Source organism: Bos grunniens, chromosome 13 (assembly GCF_055505025.1).
Source record: "Bos grunniens cultivar Pamir isolate PY7600 chromosome 13, Bosgru_T2T1.0, whole genome shotgun sequence".
Taxonomy (NCBI): domain Eukaryota; kingdom Metazoa; phylum Chordata; class Mammalia; order Artiodactyla; family Bovidae; genus Bos; species Bos grunniens.
In genome coordinates this window covers 53,430,442-53,456,317 of record NC_141177.1, presented here as the reverse complement: position 1 = coordinate 53,456,317, position 25,876 = coordinate 53,430,442, and the positions used below count along the sequence as shown (strand labels likewise).

The 25,876-nt window shown below is 41.5% G+C and overlaps 1 protein-coding gene across 1 annotated transcript in view; it reads right to left on the bottom strand.

Annotated features, from left to right (window-relative positions):
* The window catches only part of ITGA8 (integrin subunit alpha 8), a 189,090-nt gene that overhangs the window by 29,253 nt on the left and 133,961 nt on the right, over positions 1-25,876 (bottom strand). The window contains exons 24-26 of the mRNA XM_086334201.1: positions 21,942-22,047; positions 19,321-19,479; positions 1,068-1,196 (exon numbers count right to left, since the gene is read on the bottom strand). Of these exons, the coding sequence (XP_086190327.1) occupies positions 1,068-1,196; positions 19,321-19,479; positions 21,942-22,047 (394 nt within the window). The remainder of the gene's footprint in view (positions 1-1,067; positions 1,197-19,320; positions 19,480-21,941; positions 22,048-25,876) is intronic.

Below are 25,876 nucleotides of genomic sequence, written 5' to 3'. Positions count from 1 at the left end.
AGCTTGGTGGGCTACAGTCCATGGGGTCAAAAAGAGTCAGACACAACTGAAGCATGCACGCACGCAAGCATACAGCTAATGGCATTAATATTCACCATAGGATGAGTGGGACAACTGAATTGAAAATGCTGAGCACGGAATTCCCTGGTAGTACAGTGGATAAGAATCTGCCTGCCAGTGCAGGGGACACTGGTTTGATCCCTGGTCCAGGAAGATTCCATATGCTGCAAAGCACCTAGGCCCGTGTGCTGCAACAAGAGAAGTCACAGCTATGAGAAGCTCATGTACCACAACCATGAGTGGCCCCTGCTTGCCGCAACTAGAGAAAGCCCAAGCAGCAACAAAGACTCAGTGCAGCCAAAAATCAATAATTTTTTTTTTTTAAAGAAAGTGCTGTGTCATGAATGCCATCTACATTTTTACAAAGGGCTGACTAAGCTCAGGCTAGCTCCACCACAGACCCCAATACTTTGGGCCCAGAACATCTGCAAACACCATTCTTGACTCCTCTAGTGGAGCAGAGGACTGTGAGATCCAGGGATGGGGTGAGACACCTCAAGATCCACTGCGTGGGCAGTGTTTCTCCAGGCTCACTCCAGCTCTCACCAGCTCAGTATCTGGGGACTGGCTGATGACTGAATCGTTGTCTTCTTGAAATGTACGAAAGGTCATGTTTTATGTTTCCATTATTATTTCTCCCATGTAGCCTCCAGGGCAGGTTCAGAAGAGTGAAAAAGTTATATTGCAAAAAAAAAAAAAAAAAAAGTCTCTTTTACGTCTGAAATACATACTGCCAAAAAGTTGGTCATATCTGAGTTTGGGAGGTGACTGAAAAATGGTACTTAAAGTTGAAAATTGAAACCTCCTGCCTTTGGGAATGGCAACCCACTCCAGTGTTCTTGCCTGGAGAGTCCCAGGGATGGGGGAGCCTGGTGGGCTGCCATCTATGGGGTTGCACAGAGTCGGACACGACTGAAGCAACTTAGCAGCAACAGCAGCAGCAGCCTTTGGGAATTCTGTCCGGTCCAACCTCCCCTCTCAGATCTCCACGCTCTGAGACAACTCACCAGGATCTTTGCGGGGCTCTGTCTATGAGGCTCCAATTGAGGCACATCTCTCCTCCTGACCAGATGAGGGATGGTGGAGTTTCGCAAAAATGCACTCAGCTCAGGGGTGTCCTCCCGGGGGGCAGCCGGCTGCACAGAAAGCCAGAGATATTACACCAGATACAAGAACACTTGTTACCTTTTTCATTAGCCTTGAGCACCAGGCGATTTCTTTTATTGACTATGATTCACCTAAGAATTCAGACACATTCTCATTAATCAGCAGCATCCCCATCAGCAAGATGAACATTGGGCTTCCCTGGCATTCCAGGAAATGGCAAATCACTCCAGTAATCTTGCCTGGAAAATCCCACGGACAGAGGGGCCTGGCAGGCTACAGTCCATGGGGCCACGAAGAGTCAGACATGACTTAGCAACTTCTCTTTCTTTCCCTGGCGGTTCAGTGGTTAAGAGCCTGTGCTTCCACTGCAGGGGGCGAAGGTTCGATCCCTGGTCAGAGATCTAAGATCCCACATGCCATGTGGCAGCCAAAACAAAATAAACAAAAGGTGAACTACACTGGAGAGAAACAAGCCTCAACTTTGTCCAGTAATAGGAATTCCTAAAGCCTGGGGAATGCACTGCTGGAATGTTTATCTCGCAAGGGTAAAATTTTAAGTGGGAGTTATTTCCCTGTAAGGACAGAGAGAATGTGGAAGTGACTTTCTGAGTGTGAGCCGTCAGTTTCTCGTTACTTTCCTCTTGCTGTCAGGGAACTGAGGAGCATTCTGTATGGTGAGATGGATTCTGAGGTGGCAGAAAAGAGAGGTGCTGATGGTGGGAAAACAGCCGGATGTGGTCAAGGACCGACTTGGGCATGTCTGAGCCCCACACGCTGCAACTGTAAGAAGTGTTCCCTCAGGAGAGAACCATATTCTGTTTTTTTGAAATTAATTTTTCTTGGAGTATAGTTGCTTTACAATGTTGTGTTAGTTTCTATTGCACAGCAAAGAGAATCAACTATACGTATGTATGTATGTGTGTATATATATACACACACACACAATCCTTTTTAAGATTTCATTCCCATTTAGGTCACCACAGACCACTGAGTAGAGTTCCCTATGCTATACAGTAGGTTCTCATTAGTTATCTATTTTATGTGTTAGTTTCTCAGTCATGTCCAACTCTGTGCAACCCCGTGGCTAAAGCCCAGCAGGCTCTTCTGTCCATGGGATTCTCCAGGCAAGAATGCTGGAGCGGGTTGCCATTCCCTTCTCATATACTATCAATAGCGTATGGGCTTCCCAGGTGGCTCAGTGGTAAAGAATCCACCTACCAGGCAGGAGACCCAGGTTCGATCCCTGGGTAGGGAAGATCCCCTGGAGAAGGAAATGGAAAACCACTCCAGTGTTCTTGTCTGGGAAATTCCATAGACAGAGGAGCCTGTCTGAGATACAGTCCACTGGGTCACAAAGAGTTGGACAGGACTTAGCAACTGAGCATGTGCATGATCAATAGTGTCCATATGTCAATCCCAATCTCCCAGTTCTTCCTACCCTTCTTCCCCCTCTGATGAACCATATTCTAATGAAAATGACTCTTCCCTAGCACCCCATGTGTACACTGTGTTGTAACGGAGCTTGTTTTCAGCCCTGAGTTTGTTTGGCAAGTCTTCTAGAACTTACAATGTTTTCTCAGGCTCCATGCCAGTCATATCTGCTCACCAAATAAACATTTTGAGAATCCCAATAAATCATAAATACTATCCCATTGAAATATTTTATTTTAGACTGACTGAGTATAAAGCCTGAATTTTTGGCTTCCTGCTACCCTTCCCCACCAGCACATCTTTTTCTACCTGGTCTCTTTTTGTAGTCACAGAAGCAATCCTAGTATGCTCATCTCTGTGGGAAGAATAAGATATTCCTACACTGCAGCTGAAATGATAGTGCTTAGTATATCCTAAGAACCTAGAAAAATCTCCTGGATAAACAGAAAGATAGAGTCCAGGCTTCTTAGTAAGACTGCTCAGCCATGTGTGTGCTGACCTTCACCTGTGCTCCAGTGTCCTTTTTCACCAAGAGCCCAGAGCATCCTGCTCCCCAGCAAGTAGAACCATGTCCCACTCCTGCCCTGCAGCAGGCTGATTCCCCAAGGCTGTTTGATGTTCCAGGTGATGGCTCTGTTCTCCATCAGCACCTGTCAAGCTGCAGAGTCATTGCCTGCCAACTGGTCTGAGTTGCCCCATGAGGAAAATGTCAAATGAAAAGCATAGAATAATATATCTCAGCAAACATAAAAAAAGAAACCAAAACTCCAAACCAACCAATCAACCAAACAACAACAAAAAACCGGAAAGGAAGGAAACTGCCAGGGAAAAGTCAGAGGGGCGGATATCAGATGTAGGAGACAACCAAGGAGAAGTGTGATTCTATAGAAATCTAAGGAAAAGAAAGTTGCAAAAATGAGCGATGATTCCTTCTTTGCTATTCCTCCCAAGGAGAGGTGGACTCTAATCACCTCCCTTAATTCTCGGTTGGTCTCAGGGACTTGCTTGACCGAAAGAGTGTAGCAGACAGAAAAATAAATAAAAAATATGTGACTAAGAATGTAAATCCTGCAGAGGAATAAAGAAAGGTTAGGACTAAAAGGATTCATTGAATCTGTCACCTAAGAAATTATGGAATATGATCCAGCAACTCCATTTCTGGATAGATATACCTGAAGAAAACAAAAATGCTAACTAGAAAAGCTATCTGCATTCACGTTCACTGCAGCATTATATCCAATAGCCAAACCTGGAAGTAAGCTCTGTGTCCACAGATGAATGGACAAAGAGAGTGTGGTATACATATACAATGATATACAACGCAGTATTATTCGCTCATAAAAAAGGAGGGAACTCTGCCATTTGTGACAAAATGGATGGATCTTGAGGGCATTATGCTAACTGAAATAAATCAGAGAAAGACCTTATGATCTTACATACATGTGAAATCTTAAACAAACAACCCCTCCCCCCCTCCAAAATCTATGAAACAAACATATCTATACAGAGAATTGGAGAAGGAAATGGCAACCCATTCCAGTGTTCTTGCCTGGAGAATTCCAGGGCCTGAGGAGTCTGTGGGCTGCTGTCTACGGGGTCGCACAGAGTCGGACACGACTGAAGCGACCTAGCAGCAGCAGCAGCATACAGAGAATAGATTGGTGGTTGCAAACTGGCGGGTACAAATTTCAGTTATAAAATAAGTAAGTTCTCGGATGTATAGATGGTGACCATAGGTAATAATACTGTATTGTATATTTGAAACTTGCTAAGAGAGTGGATCTAAAAGTTCTCATTCCAAGGAAAAAGAAACTTGTAATGATGTAAAGTTATGGATGTCAACTAGACATTGTGATCATTTTGCAATATATATAGATATTGAATACATTGTACATCTGAATCCAATAAAATGTTACATGTCAATTAAGTAAAGAACAATAACAACAACAACTTATGGAGGCCCTCTCCTGAGCAGAAGATTGGGAGAGATGGAAATTGAACCACAAAACTAAAGAATGAATGGATTTAGAGAAGTGGATAATTATTTCAAGAAGTATGAAATTAAATCTCAGTCTTCTTCTCATATGAACTAATGCCTAATGGTGAAGATGAGATACATCTTCATCCCCCACCAAATATGAAAGCAACAAAACAAAATAAAACATGAATATGCTTAGTAGCTGCTTGTAAGGAGACAAAAGATAGTAACAAAACTTTATGGGCATATAGAGGATACTGGCGGAGAAGGCAATGGCACCCCACTGAGTACTCTTGCCTGGAAAATCCCATGGACGGAGGAGCCTGGTAGGCTGCAGTCCATGGGGTCGCTAAGAGTCGGACACGACTGAGCAACTTCACTTTCACTTTTCACTTTCACACATTGGAGAAGGAAATGGCAACCCACTCCAGTGTTCTTGCCTGGAGAATCCTAGGGACAGGGGAGCCTGGTGGGCGGCCGTCTATGGGGTCGCACAGAGTTGGACACGACTGAAGTGACTTAGCAGAGGATACTGGTGAAAAAAGTTATGACCTTTATAGAAAAGATTATTGACAGCTTTTTAAAATGAGGGAGAGCTACATAGTAATTTAGAAAGATACATGATCTTAGAGGAAAAGGCAGATTACAAAATCGCATATAAGATTTTAAAAAATGAATGTTTACTTACATTGTGTATCAAAAATAGGACTATTTAGAATAGCTGTCTAATTGTTACCACCAGTGGTGGAGTTTTAATGATATTAAAGAAGTTTTGCTAATTACTTTTTAGGTATGACAATGGTATAATGGATTTCTAAAGAGTGTCCTTAATTATTGGCAACATACAACAAAATGTTTATGGGTGAAACAAAAACATAAACTAACAGATAAATAGAATATAGAACAGAAAATGGGCAACAACATTACTAGAAATCAAATATTTTCTTCTCTATGTTTTTGCATCTTGCCTGATACATTGCTTTGATGGGCATTTAGTATCTCTCAATATGAAAACCAAGAAGATTATAATAAGAGTAAAAGAGAAATAAGGAAGTAGGGATAGCAATACAGTTTGGCTAACAAATGGAGGGAAAAACAATCCATTCTTGGAAGAGGATACAGAGGCAAGTTATTTGCTTTTAGTTTGTTTTGAAGACAGAGGAAATTTAAATAACTTTAATTTGCTCTGAGGAAGGAATGAGTAGAGAGGAAGAGGTTGCAGATATTGGAAATGGGGAATACTTGAGACAGCAAAGTTAAACTCAGAATTGGGAGAAGGACTCTCCTCTGGAAGTGCTGGAGAGGAGCTAAGGATGAGGGAGAGATGATTAGAAGTTGGCGGGGATGGGAAATGGGTCATTTGAAGACTGTCTTGCTTTAAGTCACTGGCTAATGGTGGTGATGCTTGAGAGATGGGATAGGAGGTACAGAGAATGTCGTGAAGGTTTGGAGAAGCCGATGAGGAGAATGAGAGGGAGTGGCCATCAGCTGGCCGAGCAGGCTCTGCAGATGCCGTTGCCCAGTGAGCATCAGGCACCATTCATCTGTAACATGTCCACAGGCCAAGTGGTCGAGAAGCCAGAATCTGGGATCCAGCATGAGGGAGATGGTCAGGCCACGAACTCAGAAAGCACAGAGGACAAGGGAGGTGGCGTAAAGGAGCTCGTAAAAGGATGTTGTAACCAACTCATCATAGCTTCCAGGCTTGGCAGGAAAGTATAGCCAAAGGCAGTCTTGAGAGTGGGGTGAGTTAACTGACTCAGAGAAAGTTTTTGTATCAAGGAAGAAAAGGGCTAGTGGAGGAAGGAAGTGAGAAAAATAGAGAAATAGAAGACTGATTTATTAGAGTCTTGGATGCTGAACTGAATATTTCAGAGGTAAGGACTTAGAGGGGATGTTCAAAGCACTGGGCTAATGGGATGCATGGGAGTGAGCGTGAGGGTCAGCCATGTGGACTTTGCAGTATTTCAGGACAATGGCAGGTGGGTGATGCAGGGAGCTCAGTAGAGCTCAGGGAGACTCAGTAATGGAGAATCTGGTAGAGAAGTCTTTGCAGGGCTTTCCAGTTTCTGGGCTCTAATGCCTGATGGTCTGAGGTGGAACTGATGTAATAATAACAGAAATAAAGTCCACAATAAATGTAATATGTTTGAATTATCCCCAAATCATCAGCCCATACCCTAGTCTGTGGAAAAATTATCTTCTACTAAACCGGACCCTGTTGCCAAAAAGGTTGGGGACCGCTGCTTTATAGTGTAAGATTAAAACTTGAGCTTAGACAGAAAATTCAGAATTGTGGAAATCTTTAAGGTTCCCTTATGTGTTTTCCATCATATGCTCAGGTGTTTGTGTGTGTGTGTGTGTGGTGTGTGCTACGTGTGTAGTTTTTGAGATTGAGCATGTGCAATTTCTTCTTTTTATAGGTCACTGGAAGGTATGTTAACCCTGTAGGTAACCAAACTATAGAGCAGAGGTGCTGGGAAGAACTAGTGAAATTTTTTTTTTTTTATTCTCAAAGTATAGCCTACTTTTGAGCTTCCCTGGTGGCTCAGACAATAAAGAATCTGTCTGCAATGCAGGAGACCTGGGTTTGATCCCTGGGTTGGGAAAGATATCCTTGAGAAGGGAATGGCAACCCACTTTAGTGGGAATTCTCCTTGCCTGGAGAATTCCATGGACTAGTGGAGCCTGATGGGCTACAGTCCATGGGGTCGCAGAGTTGGACACAACTGAGCAACCGACACTTTCAGTCTACTATTATTGTTAGTAGCAGCAGCAGCAGCAGTTGTAGTATAACAGCTGTAGTCAAACAACAGCCCAAAGAGAAGAAAGCCCTTCAACTTCCTATGTGTTTATACTGGATGCAGCTTGTGTACAGAAGAAGTCAGGACACGTCCTATTGTGGTGCTCCCTGGTGTACCATTACTCACAAATATTTCTAAGTGGTTTCTCCATAAAACCCAGGACTTGCTCTGAGATACAGAATGAATGAATGTATCACACCACAGAGGCTGATAAAATGTATTTCTTCCTTTTAGTGGCAGTGTTTTACAAATAGAGGAACACTGCTCTCAAGTACCATCATCAAAGTCCAATGGCTCGCAACCCAGTTTTCTCAAACAGCATTCCAGAAATTATTTCAAAAGACAAAGCAAAACAAAAATACAACCCCCCAAACAAGGTAGAAGTTATCCAAGAAATGTAAACACCAGTTATAGGCTATTTTCCAGATGAACCTTTTTAGCCTGTTTCACCATGGATCACAAACCCACAGGTCAAGTTTTTCCTTAAGCTGAAACCCTTTGGGCCGAGGGAGGCTGGCCTCTTAGCACCCAGGTTAGGCAGACTTTCAAGTTCAGGGTAATGTTTGCTATGTGCTATGGGAAGCTAGTGGCAAACACTAACATATTTCTTTCGAACAAACATGAAAATCGCTTCTTTCTGCAATAAGGAAACAATTGTTAGTAAATAGGGTTCTCTCCCCATCTGTTAGTCAGATTCTGACCCCAACAGGGGTTTTCTATTTTCATAAATCTTCACAAACTCTTCACTGTGGCATAGGTTTAAATTGATGGATTAAAGGGATACTGTGTGGCTGGAACATTCAATATAGTTGGAAATGCAGCTCTGGAAGAAAAGAGTTGGGTGACATTAGATAAAAGCTCTGTGAATCCAAATAAACGCAGCACATAGTATTTTTTCAGCCTATTTGTCTTTGGATTGCAGGTATTTCTCATCCATAAAAGGCAGTTGCCTTTTTCTCACGTGACTCTGTGTCTGTAATTAAATCGAAACAGAGATGAGTCCAGGGGGTTGGTCCACCATGTCATTTTCTTTAAGACGTAAACGTTCAGGATTTGCTGGGAGAGAATAAAAGCCACAGTTGTCTTTTAACCTCCTGAACAGAGCGGCAAAGCAGAACTGAAAGAAGCAATTCACTCTCTTGGTGATTTTGAAGCTTAGCTGCTGCACATGTATTTTTAAAATTTTGAAATATAGATGAGAATTTGGAAACCATCTTAAAGAGAAGATAAGGCAAAGAGAAACAGACCCCAGAAAGTATATTGTCTTTGGTGGCTGAAAAATAGTAATGTTGTAAGTAAGACTACTACAAAGAGGTGGATGAAATTCCTGTATCAGAGGGAACAGGAGAGTGAGAGAAACACAGAGAAAAAAAGAAAGGAGGGAGGGAGGAGGAAAGAAAGAAAAAAAGGAGGAGGAAGGAGAAAGGGAGAGAGAGTTTGGTCTGAGAGCTGCTGACCTAGGAAGTAACAAGTATCCTGCATTCTGAATCAGCAAGCAGCAGTAAGTACTATAAATGGAGGCAGGGATGAAGGAAGAAAATTCTCTTAAGGATAAGACAAAACTATGCAAGTTTGCCAAGCCACTGTCTGCGGCCTGCTGATTTAAAAAAAAAAAAACAATTTGCCGGGCTATAATCCCTGATGAACAGTTTCTGTGTTTCTGCTTTCCATGTCTGCGCTATCTGGTTGTAATTTGGACTTCCTGCGGGAACAGTCTTGTTCAAGAGATCAGTTCTCAGTTGTAACTTTCTGCTTTCCACGGCTCCGAGGACAGTTCTTTACACCTTGGCTTTTTCTCTTGCTATCGGTCATCCTAGTCTAGTCCCTGTCAGATTACTTTCACCTCAGGATTTCCCTCTCTTGAACTTAGCCCCAGAAGATTCAATCATGATCTTAACACAGGTTGGATCTGACCACCTTGTCTGTCTCCCTCCTCGGGCTACACTCTTACAATCTGTAGCCCTGTCTCCCAGCATCTCACACTTGGCTGTTACTGATGAAATCTTGCCAATTAAAAAAAGAAAAAATAGGCCTTGTCTCTTTGTGCAACTTTGGTTCCTGAATCATGTTTGCTTACTTAGCTTCATCGTATCGAGAGATCGTAGCCTATCTGAAGGACCTTACTGACCCCAGGAGAGAGTCCACCAAAATAAGAAATTTGGTAGTTTGAAATCATTATTTTACTGCCTTTAGAATATTTTAAAAATACTTTATCCAACTCCAAAATTCTATTCCAAGAAGGATCTGGAACAAATTAGATTTAATGGATTGGTCTGAGTGTTGCAGACAGTTTGTTTCAAAATGCTTTAAATGGTAGAATATGGGGAAATCACCACATTCAAATCCTGTGTCCCTGCCCTGGACTGTGAAGCCTGGAGGCAGAACCCTTATGGTTGCTTCTGCCCGAAGCAGGCAGAACCTGCTTCTGCCCCTGGGTTTATAGAAGACCGATAAATAAAGTGGAGCCATCATAGGAGGAACAGAAAACCAAAGACTGCAACCTTTTCATTGGGAAGCAGGAGTAAAAGCAGGGGTGGCAGTGACACCCCCAAGGGCCACACCTCACGCTTGCTTGAGCTGTGCACCACAAGGAGTTGTGCACTTCACTCAAGCTTTTCCTGAACTCCATCATCTCCCTGGGGCATCCATCCACCCCTGTACTCAGATGTTTGAACAGGGTCACAGAGAAGACTGAGTGAATCCCCACGAAGCCTAATATAAAGCAAGTACTTAAAAATAAAAACTTCACTGACTTCTGCTTGCATCCTCCATCTCCCCCAACCCTAACTTAGTTGTTGATGGTCTGTAAATGAGGTGTATGTGGGTGAGGTCTTGTGCCCAATGTCTCCTGAGACAGTCACAGGTCTTAGGAGAACATGATTAGGGTGGTGGCTTTTCAACATGGTCAGTGTCTGTTCATCAAACCTTGTGGACATTCAGGTCACTGATGGGATAACCAGACAGTAAAATCTCCTGTTAGAACTGAATCCCGTCAGACCTATTCAGACGTAGAGGCTTATGTGAGCACAGTGGCATTTGGAATGCATATTCAATTTATAGACAGGTTGTATTTCAGAAGATTTTCAGCTAGAAGTTTGGCACTCCAAATTCCTTTCTCTTTGGAAATCGGGCCAGCCCACAGGAAAACCTCCTTCATCCACAATATGGCTCTGACGCATACAACTAAGTATTTGCAATAAAAAATAAAGCTGGGGAGGTTACTCCAGGAGTAAGTTTTAAAAATAGAAAAAATAAATGATTGTGTTAAGTACCTTATATTAAATACTGATAGATTTGATGAGAGTAAGCCTTATGGAGATTCTGCAGAGGACATCTGGGGAATTTCAAAAGCTTCAGAGTTGGTGGCACTGATCCCTTAAAGTGAGTGGCCTAGAAAATGTTTCAAAGGAAATCTGATGGTTTCTAATTCATAAGCCAATTTCCTTAGAACATGTGAGAGTTGGAGTCAGTGAAGGAGGGAAATGAATAAAAATGAGATATTTATATATTATACAGGAGGAGAAGCCAACTAAAAAATTGTATGTGAACACAAGAGAAAGAGATTTTTCTGAAGGGAAATCAACTGACTGACTGGAGAGGAAAATGATGGGGAACTTTGGAAATCCTCTGGAGGAAACTTCAAAAAGTAGACAGTTCTTCTTCTAACAGGTCCATGGTTGGGACATTTTGGTGGCTCATCCAATGGAGACTGGAGCATTCTCAGAAAAGACTTGCAGATGCAGAGGTTTCAAGAGGCACTCACTTCCTATGGCTCTACTTATAAAGGAATCGTAGAACCAAATAGTAAGGAAATTTACGTTAGTCCACTCAGTAGGAAAGATTTAATGTGTATGTGTGTGCTCAGTTGCTCAGTTATATCCTACTCTTTTCAACCCTATGGACTATAGCCCATCGGGCTCCTCTGTCCGTGGATTTCCCAGGCAAGAATACTGGGCTGCATTGCCATTTCCTCCTCCAGGGGATCTTCCAGACCCAGGGATTGAACCTGCATCTCCTGTATTGCAGGCAGATGCTTTACCACTGAGCCATCTGGGAAGCCACAAGATATACTGTGATTTAATTTTGCCTATACAAATATATTTCTGCCTCCCTTTTCATTATTACAGATCTACTATCTCTCTGCTTCTTAGTTAAAGAACTAAGTCAAAAAATTAGGTAGTTTAAGATAAAACTATCAGTACTCCAATTAAAAATACCCTTCAAATTAGCTTTGTTGCAAGAATCTGAAATTGATATTAGACTTAAAAATTTACCCAGCCTATTCTTTTGATGATAACAAATATAATAAATAATTTGCTAATTTCCAATTTACATTTAAGTCAGTAAGTAGACTGTTTAGCTTTGCATTACCCAGAAAGAAATTGCCAAGTAAATTAATAGAAACTTCACCAAGAAATTATTTACTATCTTAAAAGGAAAGTAATTTTCAAATACTCTCAATTGTTTATAGCTATTCATATAAAAAATATGCTGACTATCAAGTTTTAAAATCTATGTATTGATAAAAGGTCATTTAGACTCTGGGTCATACTTGTAAAATATAGGTAAAAGTACTTTGAGAACCTGAAAGTAATAATATTTCAAGTTTTCCATGAATTCGGAATTTCAGGAACTCATGACTTGTTATAATTAGATATTTTATCATGGTCTTACTTTATATTGTAATCAAATCTTATTTTTTAATGATATGGTTTTTTTAATATTTATTTATTTATTTGGCTGAGTGGGATCTTAGTTACTGCACATGGGATCTTTAATTGTGGCATTAGAATTTTTAGTTGCGCATGCAGGATCTAGTTCCTTGGTCAGGGATTGAACCTGGGCCCCCTGCTTTGGGAGGACAGAGTCTTAGCCACTGGATCACCAGAGAAGTATCTGTAAACAAATCTTGTATTATGTTTCTATAGAAAAAGTTTTATAAAATGAGCATAACTAAGCTGCATTTTGCACTAGCCTTGGAAAGATTTTAATAAAAATCTACACTTTAAGGAATAACTGGGTAGCATGGAATGTAGGTAATGGGGATATACTCCCACCCAGCTTGCACCAACCTGTCAAAGTTTAAGGCTAGTTACTATTGGTACAGTTCAAGCGCATATAAATGATCATTAAATTGCAACAAAGAAAAAATAACTCACAACCAACACAATTCAGTTCAGTTCAGTTGTTCAGTCATGTCCGACTCTGCGACCCCATGGACTTTCCTGTCCATCACCAACTCCTGGAGCCTGCTCAAACTCACATCCATTGAGTCGGTGATGCCATCCAACCATCTCATCCTCTGTCATCCCCTTCTCCTCCCACCTTCAATCTTTCCCAGCATAGGGTCTTTTCCAATGAGTCAGCTCTTCACATCAGGTGGCTAAAGGATTGGAGTTTCAGCTTCAGCATCAGTCCTTCCAATGAATATTCAGGACTGATTTCCTTTAGGATGGACTGGTTGGATCTCCTTGCAGTCCTAGGGACTCTCAAGAGTCTTCTCCAACACCACAGTTGAAAAGTATCAGTTCTTTGGCACTCAGCTTTCTTTATAGTCCAACTCTCACATCCATACATGACTACTGGAAAAACCATAGCTTTGATTAGATGGACCTTTTTTGGTAAAGCAATGTCTCTGCTTTTTAATATGCTGTCTATTTGATCATAGCTTTTCTTCCAAGGAGCAAGCATCTTTTAATTTCATGGCTGCAGTCACCATCTGCAGTGATTTTGGAGCCCTCCAAAATAAAGTCTCTCACCATTTTCATTGTTTCCCCATCTATTTCCCATGAAGTGATGGGACCAGATGCCATGATCTTAGTTTTCTGAATGTTGAGTTTTAAGCCAACCTTTTCTCTCCCCTTTCACTTTCATCAAGCAGCTCTTCAGTTTTCTTTGCTTTCTGCCATAAGGGTTGGAATCATCTGCGTATCTGGGGTTATTGATATTTCTCCCGGCAATCTTGATTCCAGCTTGTGCTTCTTCCAGTCCAGCGTTTCTCATAATGTAATCTGCATATAAGTTAAATAAGCAGGGTGACAATATACAGCCTTGACGTACTCCCTTTCCTATTTGGAACCAGTCTGTTGTTCCATGTCCGGTTCTAACTGTTGCTTCTAGACCTGCATACAGATTTCTTAGGAGGCAGGTCAGGTAGTCTGGTATTCTCATCTCTTTCTGAATTTTCCACAGTTTTTGTGATCCACACAGTCAAAGGCTTTGGCAGAGTCAATAAAGCAGAAATAGATGTTTTTCTGGAACTCTCTTGTTTTTTCAATGATCCAACGGATGTTGGCAATTTGATTTCTGGTTCCTCTGCCTTTTCTAAATCCAGCTTGAACATCTGGAAGTTCATAGTTCACAGTGTTGAAGCCTGGCTTGGAGAATTTTGAGCATTACTTAGCTAGCGTGTGAGATGAGTGCAATTGTGTGGTAGCTTGAACATTCTTTGGCATTGGTTTCTTTGGGATTGGAATGAAAACTGACCTTTTCCAGTCCTGTAGCCACTGCTGAGTTTTCCAAATTTGCTGGCATATTGAGTGCAGCACTTTCACAGCATCATCTTTTAGGATTTGAGATAGCTCAACGGGAATTTCATCACCTCTACTGACTTTGTTCGTAGTGATGCTTCCTAAGGCCCACTTGACTTTGCATACCAGGATGTCTGGCTCTAGGTGAGTGATCACACCATCGTGGTTATCTGGGTCATGAAGATTTTTTTGTATAGTTCTTCTGTGTATTGTTGCCACCTCTTCTTAATATCTTCTGCTTTTGTTAGGTCCATACCATTTCTGTCCTTTATTGTGCTCATCTTTGCATGAAATGTTCCCTGCTGCTGCAAAGTCGCTTCAGTCACATCCGACTCTGGGCGACCCCATCAACAGCAGCCCACGAGGCTCCCCCGTCCCTGGGATTCTCCAGGCAAGAACACTGGAGTGGGTTGCCATTTCCTTCTCCAATGCATGAAAATGAAAAGTGAAAGTGAAATCGCTCATTCATGTCCGACTCTTCTCAACCCCATGGACTGCAGCCTACCAGGCTCCTCTGTCCATGGGATTTTCCAGGCAAGAGTACTGGAGTGGGTTGCCATTGCCTTCTCCGGAAATGTTCCCTATATATCTCTAATTTTCTTGAAGAGATCTCTAGTCTTTCCCATTCTGTTGTTTTCCTCTATTTCTTTGCATTGATCACTGAGGAAAGTTTTCTTATCTCTTCATGCTATTCTTTGGAACTCTGCATTCAGATGCTTATATCTTTCCTTTTCTTCTTTGCTTTTCACTTCTCTTCTTTTCACAGCTATTTGTAAGGCCTCCCCAGACAGCCATTTTGCTTTTTTGCATTTCTTTTCAATGGGGATGGTCTTGATCCCTATCTCCTGTACAATGTCACGAACCTCAGTCCATAGTTCATCAGGCACTCTATCTATCAGATCTAGTCCCTTAAATCTATTTCTCACTTCCACTGTATAATCATAAGGGATTTGATTTAGGTCATACCTGAATGGTCTAGTGGTTTCCCCTACTTTCTTCAATTTAAGTCTGAATTTGGCAATAAGGAGTTCATGGTCTGAGCCACAGTCAGCTCCTGGTCTTTTTTTTGTTGACTGTATAGAGCTTCTCCATCTTTGGCTGCAAAGATTATAATCAATCTGATTTCAGTGTTGACCATCTGGTGAGGTCCATGTGTAGAATCTTTTCTTGTGTTGTTGGAAAAGGGTGTTTGCTATGACCAATGTGTTCTCTTGGCAAAACTCTATTAGTCTTTGCCCTGCCTCATTCCATATTCCAAGGCCAAATTTGTCTGTTACTCCAGGTGTTTCTTGACTTCCTACTTTTGCATTCCAGTCCCCTATAATGAAAAGGACATCTTTTTGGGGTGTTAGTTCTAAAAGGTCTTGTAGGTCTTCATAGAATCGTTCAACTTCAGCTTCTTCAGTGTTGCTGGTTGGGGCATAGACTTGGATTACTGTGATATTGAATGGTTTGCCTTGGAAACGAACAGAGATCATTTTGTCGTTTTTTAAGATTGCATCCAAGTACTGCATTTCGGACTCTCTTGTTGACCATGATGGCTACTCCATTTCTTCTGAGGGATTCCTGCCTGCAGTAGTAGATATAATGGTCATCTGAGTTAAATTCACCCATTCCAGTCCACTTTAGTTCACTGATTCCTAGAATGTTGACGTTCACTCTTGCCATCTCCTGTTTGACCACTTCCAATTTGCCTTGATTCATGGACCTAACATTCCAGGTTCCTATGCAATATTGCTCTTTACAACATCGGACCTTGCTTATATCACCAGTCACATCCACAATGGAGTGTTATTTTTGCTTTGGCTCCATCCCTTCATTCTTTCTGCAGTTATTTCTCCACTGATCTCTAGTAGCATATTGGGCACCTACCTACCTGGGGAGTTCCTCTTTCAGTATCCTATCATTTTGCCTTTTCATACTGTTAATGGGGTTCTCAAGGCAAGAATACTGAAGTGGTTTGCCATTCCCATCTCCAGTGGACCACATTCTGTCAGACCTCTCCACCATGACCTGCCCGTCTTCAGACAACCATTTTGCCTTTTAGCATTTCTTCTCCTTGGGAATGGTCTTGACCACTGCCTCCTATAGTGTCACAAACCTCTGTCCATAGTTCATCAGGCACTCTATCTATCATATCTAATCCCTTGGATCTATTTGTCACTTCCACTGTATAATTGTAAGGGATTTGATTTAGGTCATACCTGAATGGTCTAGTGGTTTTCCCTACTTTCTTCAATTTAAGTCTGAATTTGGCAATAAGGAATTCATGATCTGAGCCACAGTCAGCTCCCAGTCTTGTTTTTGCTGACTGCATAAAGCTTCTCCATCTTTGGCTGCAAAGAATATAATTAATCTGATTTCGGTGTTGACCATCTGGTGATGTCCATGTGTAGAGTCTTTTCTTGTATTGTTGGAAAAGGGTGTTTTCTATGACCAGTGTGTTCTCTTGACCAGTGCTAAACTCTGTTAGCCTTTTACCTGCTTTGTTTTGTACTCCAGTCAAATTTGCCTGTTATTCCAGGTAGCTCTTGACTTCCTACTTTTGCATTCCAGTCCCCTATAATGAAGAGGACATCTTTTTTGGGTGTTAGTTCTAGAAGGTCTTGTTGGTCTTCATAGAACCATTCAACTTCAATTTCTTCAGCATTACTGGTCAGGGCTTAAACTTGGATTACTCTGAATTTGAATGGTTTTTTTTGGAAATGAACTGAGATCATTCTGTTGTTTTTGAGACTGCATCCAAGTACTGCATTTTGGTCTGTTGTTGACTATGATGGCTACTCCATTTCTTCTGAGGGATTCCTGCCCACAGTAGTAGATATAATGGTCATCTGAGTTAAATTCACCCATTGCAGTCCATCTTAGTTCACTGATTCCTAAAATGTTCACTCTTACCATTTCCTGTTTGACCACTTCCAATTTGTCTTGATTCATGGACCTAACATTCCAGGTTCCTATGCAATATTGCTCTTACAGCATCAGACTTTACTTCCATCACCCGTCACATCCACAACTGGGTATTGTTTTTGCTTTGGCTCCATCCCTTCATTCTTTCTGGAGTTATTTCTCCACTGATCTCCAGCAGCCTATTGGGCACCTACCAACCTGGGGAGTTCATCTTTCAATGTCATACCTTTTTGTCTTTTCATACTGTTCATGGGGTTCTCAAGACAAGAATACTGAAGTTAGCCATTCCTTTCTCCAGTGGACCACATTTTGTCAGAACTCTCCACCATGACCCATTCATCTTGGGTGGCTCTACACGGCATGGCTCAAAGTTTCATTGAGTTAGACAAGGCTGTGGTCTATGTGATCAGTTTGGTAAGTTTTCCGTGATTGTGGTTTTCATTCTGTCTGCCCTCTGATGGATAAGGATCAGAGGCTTATGGAAGCTTCCTGATGGGAGAGACTGACTGAGGGGAAAACTGGGTCTTGTTCTGATGGGCAGGGCCATGTTCAGTAAATCTTTAATCCAATTTTCTGTTGATGAGCAGGGCTTTGTTTCTTCCCTGTTGCTTGACCTGAGGCCAAACCATGGTGGAGATAATGAAGATAATGGCAACCTCCTTCAAAAGGTCCCCTGTAGGTACTGCTGCAGTCAGTGCCTCAGACCCTGAAGCAGGCCACTGCCGACCCACGCCTCTGCCAGAGACTCCTGGATACTCAGGGGCACATCTGGGTCAGTTTCTTGTGGGGTATTAAACAAGTTACATAATATATACAAACATATATAAATAGTGTCAGACACAAACAAAGCAGGACATTCAAAGAGAGTTAGAAACCATCTGCATAACCAATTCCTCCAGGAAGCTAAGGACTGAAATGGGGTCTAAGAACAGGAGATGCTGAGAACAGGAAATGCTACTGCTGCTGCTAAGTCGCTTCAGTCATGTCCGACTCTGTGCGTCCACATAGACGGCCTCCCACCAGGCTCCCCCGTCCCTGGGATTCTCCAGGGAAGAACACTGGAGCGGGTTGCCATTTCCTTCTCCAGAACAGGAGATGTGAGCATCTTAATTACTTAGATGTTATCCATTAACATTTGAAGATACTATTTTATAATAAGCTACTGTGCTTGAAGATGTTAAAATTATCTCAGTGAAGAGTGAAGAGAGAGGAAATGGGGCAGGGGTGAAGGATGCCAAGGAGGATGTATTTTAAATCATTTTGTGGAAGACAAGTGGCCTTATCATTTCCCCAAAAAGAAGGAAGAAGTCTTGATGCCCCATAAATCCATCAATACTGGACCTCCTTTTAGTCTTCCTCTGTCTGAATAGAAGGCATGTTGGGTTGAAGAAAAAGTCCTTTCATAACGTCAGTGCCCCAGTGCCCTGGCTGAGAATAGAGGCAGACCGGCACCCAGGATGGCTGAATTAGTATTTCCCTGCTTGATTACGGAGATACTCTGTCCCTGCCAGTACTGGAGAGTGTTCACTCTTCAATGAAGTCTTCTTTTGAGGACAACATCACATTAACAAGAATTCTTTTTTTTTTCATTCAAATGTGACATTTTCAAGGGCTTACACTCATTAATTTCTTTCCTTTGCAGAAGGACCCCAAAGCCAGATTTGGGTCTTAATCTGTACAGAATCAGCTCTGTGGAAGCTTGAGTTTCTGATTGAAGAGTGACTCACAAGGTGATTGAGTGGGGGTCTGCAGGGAGGCAGAATCTCAGACCCCACCCCAGGCAGACCCCGTGTTTTATTTATAGAGACCTCCAGGTGATTCCAACATACTCGGAGTTTGGGAAGCCCTGTCCTAGGCACCTCTGAAAGCTGGGGTCCTGAAAACTCCAGGCTGGGGGTTCTCAAGGGCATTGAGATGGCCTTTGGCAAATAATCGCATTTTACCACTTGCTATTGGCAACATCTGAAAAACCCCGTTTTGGCCAAGATCCTTATGCCTTTTGGCAATATACCAAAAAAGACTTTAAAACAGCATTTTAGACACATTCTCATGACAAGGAGTCGATTTTGGATTTGGGTTGGGTTGTACTGCTAGTCAACCATATGTAAAAGTTAATGCACTGAAAGAGGCTAAATGAACGACAGGTTGCCGTGAGCTATAAAACCAGGAGAAACTGATGTTTTCTAGGAGTGATATTTTAAGTTAGGTCTGGCTTTTCTTATTTTATTTTTAATATTTTCTTGGCCACGTAGCTTGTGGGATCTTAGTTCCCCAACTAGCGATTGAACCCACATCCCCTGTATTGGAAGCATGGAGTCTTAACCACTGGACCACCAGGGAAGCCCCAGGTCTGGCATTTTAACTATAAAACTAAAAACAAAATCTGATCTGTTTTCACTGAAGTCACATAATTATTTCACTTTTTTTTTTAATTAGCCACTGTTATTTTCTCCTTACTATGAAAAATAAACAAAGTTGCTGATTAGAGCAGATTCCTTACCTTTATATCTTGTGGGTTGATATCAGGATTTGTTTGACATCGCAGAGGTCCCAGAGTTTGAATATGAAAAATGTAGAGGAGAAATTCGTCCCGGGCAGAGAAGGGCCAGCCCACCTCCAGGAGGGTGTCGCTGATGGTGCTTGGTCCAATATTGTGCAGCTACAAGCAGGGAACATGTCATGGAATGGTCAGCACGAGGCAGCAAGTTGAAATCAAACTCCATAAACTCAGAACCCATTCTAAAAAAGCATGGATTTGGTTTTAAGTCATCTGCACTAGGACTGTGACAATAGGAAGAGTCTCTTAAGCAAGAGGAATCCTGAAAGCAGGATGTGCTGATGCTTAGAGAAGACAATTCAATCTGTGACGCTCTCAGTGCAGAATTCCTTTGCAAAGGCCACCTTCACCGTGTCTGATAACTGTGCCGTTTACCTTACATTTATGTTAATCTAATCACAGCGAGAGAAACCTCACTTTAATTATCTGCTTTCTAAACTTGGTTATTCTTTCTTTACATTGAAATTGGCTTCTTTCCTGACTACTGACTTGTCGATTGTAACCATATGCGATGCACTTTCCCTCACCCCCTGGAAAAATGGCTATCCATCAAATACCAGAGATGGCCCAGGCTCACCACAGTTCACTTCAAGTGTGCATTTCAAAGCTGAGCTCCTTCTGTTTTAATCAGTGAATCTCAAGGAAAGAAAGGCCACGTTGCATAGAGAGATGAAGTCTTTGAACACAAGAATCCTGTACTTGCAGGATACAAAACAGCCTGGGAACACCACTAAGTGGATTTAAATTTACTGTGGTTTTGAAAATTCACTTCAAAGTTAGCTGGGACCTTTTGCCCTTTTCTTTTTTCACAGTTCTGACAATTATAATGATCCATAAAACAGTTTATAATTGGTTTTGCTTCTTAGGTGGCTCATTTCATTCACATTATCAAAGCAACATGCCATCCATTGATAAAAGTATATTTTGAGACATGAAACTAGCCTGCAAGCAATGTTCAGTGATTGCTTTTGGCACTACTGGGCATTATCCTTAAATTTTGTGATCCATTGTTGCTCAGATTAGAAGCAGGGTTGCCCTGAGAATGATTGAGTTTGAACATTTTCAAACTTTAAAGTTTCACCATTCTAAGGAGAAACTAGCGCACACAAGGTTTAATAAATGACTTGACAGAATTTTTTTCCCAGTGAGGTTCTTGATCAGAATGGCCTTAGAACTGCCTTATCCTTTTGTTATCAAGAGAGCTTAAGCCAAAAGCCTTGATCCAGCTTTGGACAGGGTGTCTGATTCTGGACCACAGGCTGGGCAGATGGGAGGCTTTCATGTTGACACTACACAGGAGTTGATGCTTCTTTCTCATATATGTAAACATCTCATCAGCTCTGAATTGGCTTTAACTTATTCTTAGAGAATGCTACTCAAGTCCTTTGTAGCTTAAGATAAAAGATATAGTCAGAATTATTAGGTCAGCGGCATGCATGACACAAGAAAGAGACAGGGGAAAGAAGGAACCTCAAATAGAAAATGGCTCGGAACATTGTTTTGCTGGCCCCATGAAGAAGAACAGGAATAACTTCTCCACTGACAGCCTGTACTGGGTTGGCCAAATGTTCATTTGGGTTTTTGACACGAACGTTTTGGCCAGCCCAACACTTTATTAAGAAAAAAAAGAACTACTAAACTAACCATTTACTATATCTTGGTTTCTAACTGTAAAAAAAAAATTTTAATGTTTTGGATAATATGTCAACAAAGCTCCTCTCTATGAACAATTTAACACTTGAAGTGGAAACAGATCAATAGGTCTTTATCACAAGCTGCTGGTTTGCTTCTGAAAAATAAATGGACTACTTCAAACCTCAGAATAACATACATATCTGATTGAGGTTAGTCAAATGAACAGTAAAATTATTCTTATCTGTCAAACATCCACCCATGCTATACACCCACTTGGGGAATATAAACTAGCAGATAATCCATACAGTTTTGTCTAGTACCTTCTGGTTGGTGACTTTTAATTGAAAAGGTGGATGGGTTTTAAAAATAGCTGAAAATGTAGGAAGAGATGAAATAAAGTCTAGGGAGTTTGTCATTTCTAGACTTAGGCTGTCCAAACATTAAAAGAGAGGAAATAAAGAACTTGGGCTACCTGATGCAAAGAGCTGACTCATTGGAAAAGACTGGAATATTGGAAAGACTGAGGGCAGGAGGAGAAGGGGCCGACAGAGGATGAGATGATTGGATGGCATCGGCTCAATGGACATGAGTGAACAAACTCCAGGAGATAGTAAAGGACAGGGAAGCCTGGCGTGCTGCAGTCTATGGGGTCTCAAAGAGTTGAACACAACTGAGCGACTGAACAACAAGAAAAAGAACATGAATAGGAACAAGATAAAATGCTTCTCACTGTATAACGGCTCTTGCCAGTAAAAAGCCAGCGGTTATTTAGTAGAACACCCTCCCACCGCCCACTGCAATATGAGAGCAAAATAGCACAAATCTAGGCTGAATCTTGGATTGGTATCTTTTAAAACACTGTGAAAAGTTTATTAGCAAAGAGCATAAGAAAAAACCCTGAATGCAGCTTCAACAGAGACAACGACTACCTCATAAACATGTTCCACCAATGGTCCAACTCCCTCCTCCTTGTGAGGCTCCTCTTCTGGTTCCCAGTTCTGAATGGGCAGGACGATCTGCGGAGGGTGGGACACTCTGAAACATGGAACTTGACGTCAGTCGCTGGTGCTGGCACATGTAAACAATGTCTCACTCGTATGGAGTACATTAACAGCAGCGGCACAGAGTGACTGCCAATTTATTTGAATAGACATCATCCACAAGGAAAAAGTATTGAAAGTTCAACAGAATCACTAAAGGAGTAGGTAAGGGTCTGAGTGAGAGTGTTAGTCACTCAGTCGTGTCCGACTCTGTGTGACCCCATGGACTGTAGCCCACCAAGCCCTCTGTCCATGGACTTCTCCAGGCAAGAATAACTGGAGTGGGTTGCCATTCCCTTCTCCAGGAGATCTTCCCAACCCAGGGATTAAACCCCGGTCTCCTGCATTGTTGGCAGATTCTCAACCATCTGAGCCACCAGGGAAGCCTTCAAGGGTCTGAAACATCTCTTAATTAACTGATCTGGAACTCAGATTGACTTATTTTATAACATCTCCTTTCAGGCACTAGGGGGCAAAGCAGAGAACATTCCTGAACTGAGATGGATAATATCACATATACATAAATACACATCTATCCATAGATCCTGTGTAAATATAAGTGTGTATACACGATCTATAATCCGTGCTTTAAGTCATATCAAGAAATGGGACATTTTTGTGGATAAAAAAATCTAGAATTCTGTGGGCTATGTGAAATGTCCAGTTGTAACAAAATACTGTTTCTACTTCAGAGTAGAAAAGTGGCCACTTCTATATTTCTCCTTCTTAGATTTCTTTAGCTTTCCATGAATGCAGCCATACCTCTTATAAGGCCAGGCCCAGAGCCAACATAAAGCCTGATCAAGTTCTAGAGTTATTTTATATATTACTAAAGCATGAGACAGAGAGAGAAGGAGAGTTAAGTGGTGGAATCGTGTAAGTAGGTTATTAGCCAGGCTATTCTGTCCATGGGATTCTTCAGCCAAGAATACTAGAGAGGGTTGCCATGCCCTCCTCCAGGGGGTTTTCCTGACCCAGAGATTGAACCCACGTCTCTTATGTCTGCTACATCTGCATGTGGGTTCTTTACCACAAGTGCCACCTGAGAAGCCCTATTAATTGGATATACAGGTAGTTTTCCCTGCAGTTTACACCTAGAAAGTGAGCACTGTAGGAATGAAATACAGCACGTGGCGTTATTCCGTAGCAAAAGCTGACTGCAAACCAAATTGTTATTGTTTTATAATCTTAAAAATGATAATTCCCCCCAGACAATGCTTTCTAGCAGTTTTTAGGTAAAAGGTATCTTTCAAAGAATTCTTAGACCTTCAGCTAACTTCAGTAGAAAACATCTCTTTTGGCAATTAAAGTCTTAAATGCCCTTCTAAGAATACCCAGTAATTAGCACACCCTTTAGCAACTTCAAATGTTATCTTTTCTCTTCTTAGGGCAATATCTTTCTAAAGCAGAAAGCAAAATATATTGGGTTAAATTCTGACTGCAGGGCAAATAGTTTAAATTCTATTTGTCTCCATTTCTTTATCTGGAAAATTATGATAAAACTCTGGAATCTATACCACAAATGATTGGAAAATATGTCAACTGCTTGTTGGTCAAAGTCAATTATGCTGCATTGTCTTCTAGGGGTTGGTGGGACAAGCATATTTTTTAAGCTGACTACCCACAAAAATGTTTCTAAACTGTAAAGCCCTTTGCAGTCACCCTTCATATGCCATTATTAAATAAAAAGTGCAGAGCACAGCCTCCTGGGCTGATGCCTTAATAGTTTATACTTGTAGATCAATTTGTATTATGCCACACTCCCCTTTCTGATTGGATTTGATTAAACCAAGTGTCGATTGCATAAGAGACTCAGTGAGGAGAAGAGGAGAGAAGATGGCAGGATGCTTTCATCAGAGGACTGCCCAGAGAGCTTGGGCTCCCATTCCCAAGGGATCTTGACAACCTCACCACTCACATTTTCACTCAGCTCTCAGTTTAGCAACAGTTGATTCTAAAAGATCTACATCCATTGTGAGGCTCTAGGGAAACTTAATTTATTTTGGCATCAAGAAAAAAAATATGGAATAGAAGCTGAGCCCATTTTCTCTGAAAATTTTGTTTCTGTGTTCATCAATCCTATAGGACTGGTCATAAATTTCCTTGGACCAGAGAGTCATAAATATAGACCTTGGCAGGTACTGTGAAGACAATGTGCTCAAATCCCCTCAATGAAAGAAAAACTGATGTCCAGCAAAGTAGGGAGTTGGTTGCAGGTGAAGACGAGAGCTCAGATTCACTAAGCACTCTTCACTGTATTTCCAATATACTGTACGCTACAGGGGCCATTAAGTGGCAATGGCTTTAGTAAATACAACTTAAAGAAACTTCCTGGTCCATTTGTGTAGCAAAATCAAATAGAAATCTATAAAGAAATATACAATCTATCACAGGGCACGGGAAAAATTAAAAACCTATGTCTCACAAAAATCAAGTTATCTACATTCTAAGACCCTTTCACATCTAGGGAAACCAAGGACAAAGAATAGCTCCCTAAAGATTCCCAACTAAATATGTGAAACATTGTTTATTGTTTTCAAAGTTGTTAAGAAGGTAGCAAGTGAGGAAGAAAAAAAGAGAATATGAGCAATTACCTAGCCTAGGATATACAGCCAGTGCAGTGATCGAACAACCCATCCAGAATGGTCCTCACATTCTGAGAGTGTTATTCCACGGAGACCCCTTGGTAATAAGACTGTGGTACTCAGTGGTAACACTGGACATGAGGAGGGCTTGTAAGAGGAGGTAAGGAATCCCACCTTTGATAAGTTAAAGTCTGTATGTTATCAGGGAGTTCAGATCTGATGATTTGGTAGTAAGCCCTATTTTCATAATCCCATTTCCAACCCCCATTAGTCCCAAATAACAAAGATTATCCTTTATTGTATGGAACAGCCTTATGCAGACCACAGTTATTCATGATTGCAGTCTCTCTTAACATAAACCCACTCAATCCTGATTAATATGTCAATGATACAATTTTGCTTTTAAGAATTTTAAAAAATTTAAGTATAATTGATTCACAATGTTGTGTCAGTTTCTGGTGTACAGGATAGTGATTCAGTTATACATATATGTGTGTATGTATATATATTTCCCCCTTCATGGATATCACAGCCTTGTCATAGCAAACGGGCTTGTGTAACTCAAAGAAGCTATGAGGCATGCTGTGCAGGGCCACCCAAGATGGATGGGTCATAGTGAAGAGTTCTGACAAAACGTGGTTCACTGGAGGAGGGAATGGCAAATCACTCCAATATTCTTGTTGGAGAACCCCATGGACAGGATGAAATGGCAAAAAGATATGACACTGAAAGATGAGTCCCCTAGATCAGAAGGTGTCCAGTATGCTACTAGGGAAGAGTGGAGGGCAATTACTAATAGCTCCAGAAAGAACCAAGAGACTGGGGCTAAAGCAGAAATGCCTCTCAGTTGTGGATGTGTCTGGTGGTGAAAGTAAAGTGCAATGCTGTAAAGAACAATATTGCATAGGAATCTGGAATATTAGGTCCATGAATCAAAGTAAATTGGACATAGTCAAGCAGAAGATTGAACATTGATATCTTATGAATCAGTGAACTAAAATGGACAGGAATGGGTGAATTTAATTCAGATGACTACTATATCTACTACTGTGGCAAAGAGAAGGGGAAAAAGTGGAAGCAGTGACAGATTTTATTTTCTTGTGCTCCAAAATCACTGTGGATGGTGACTGCAGCCATGAAATTAAAAGATGCTTGCTTTTTAATTGTGGTGCTGCAGAAGACTCTTCAGAATCCCTTGGACTACAAGATCAAACCAGTCAATCCTAAAGGAAATCAACC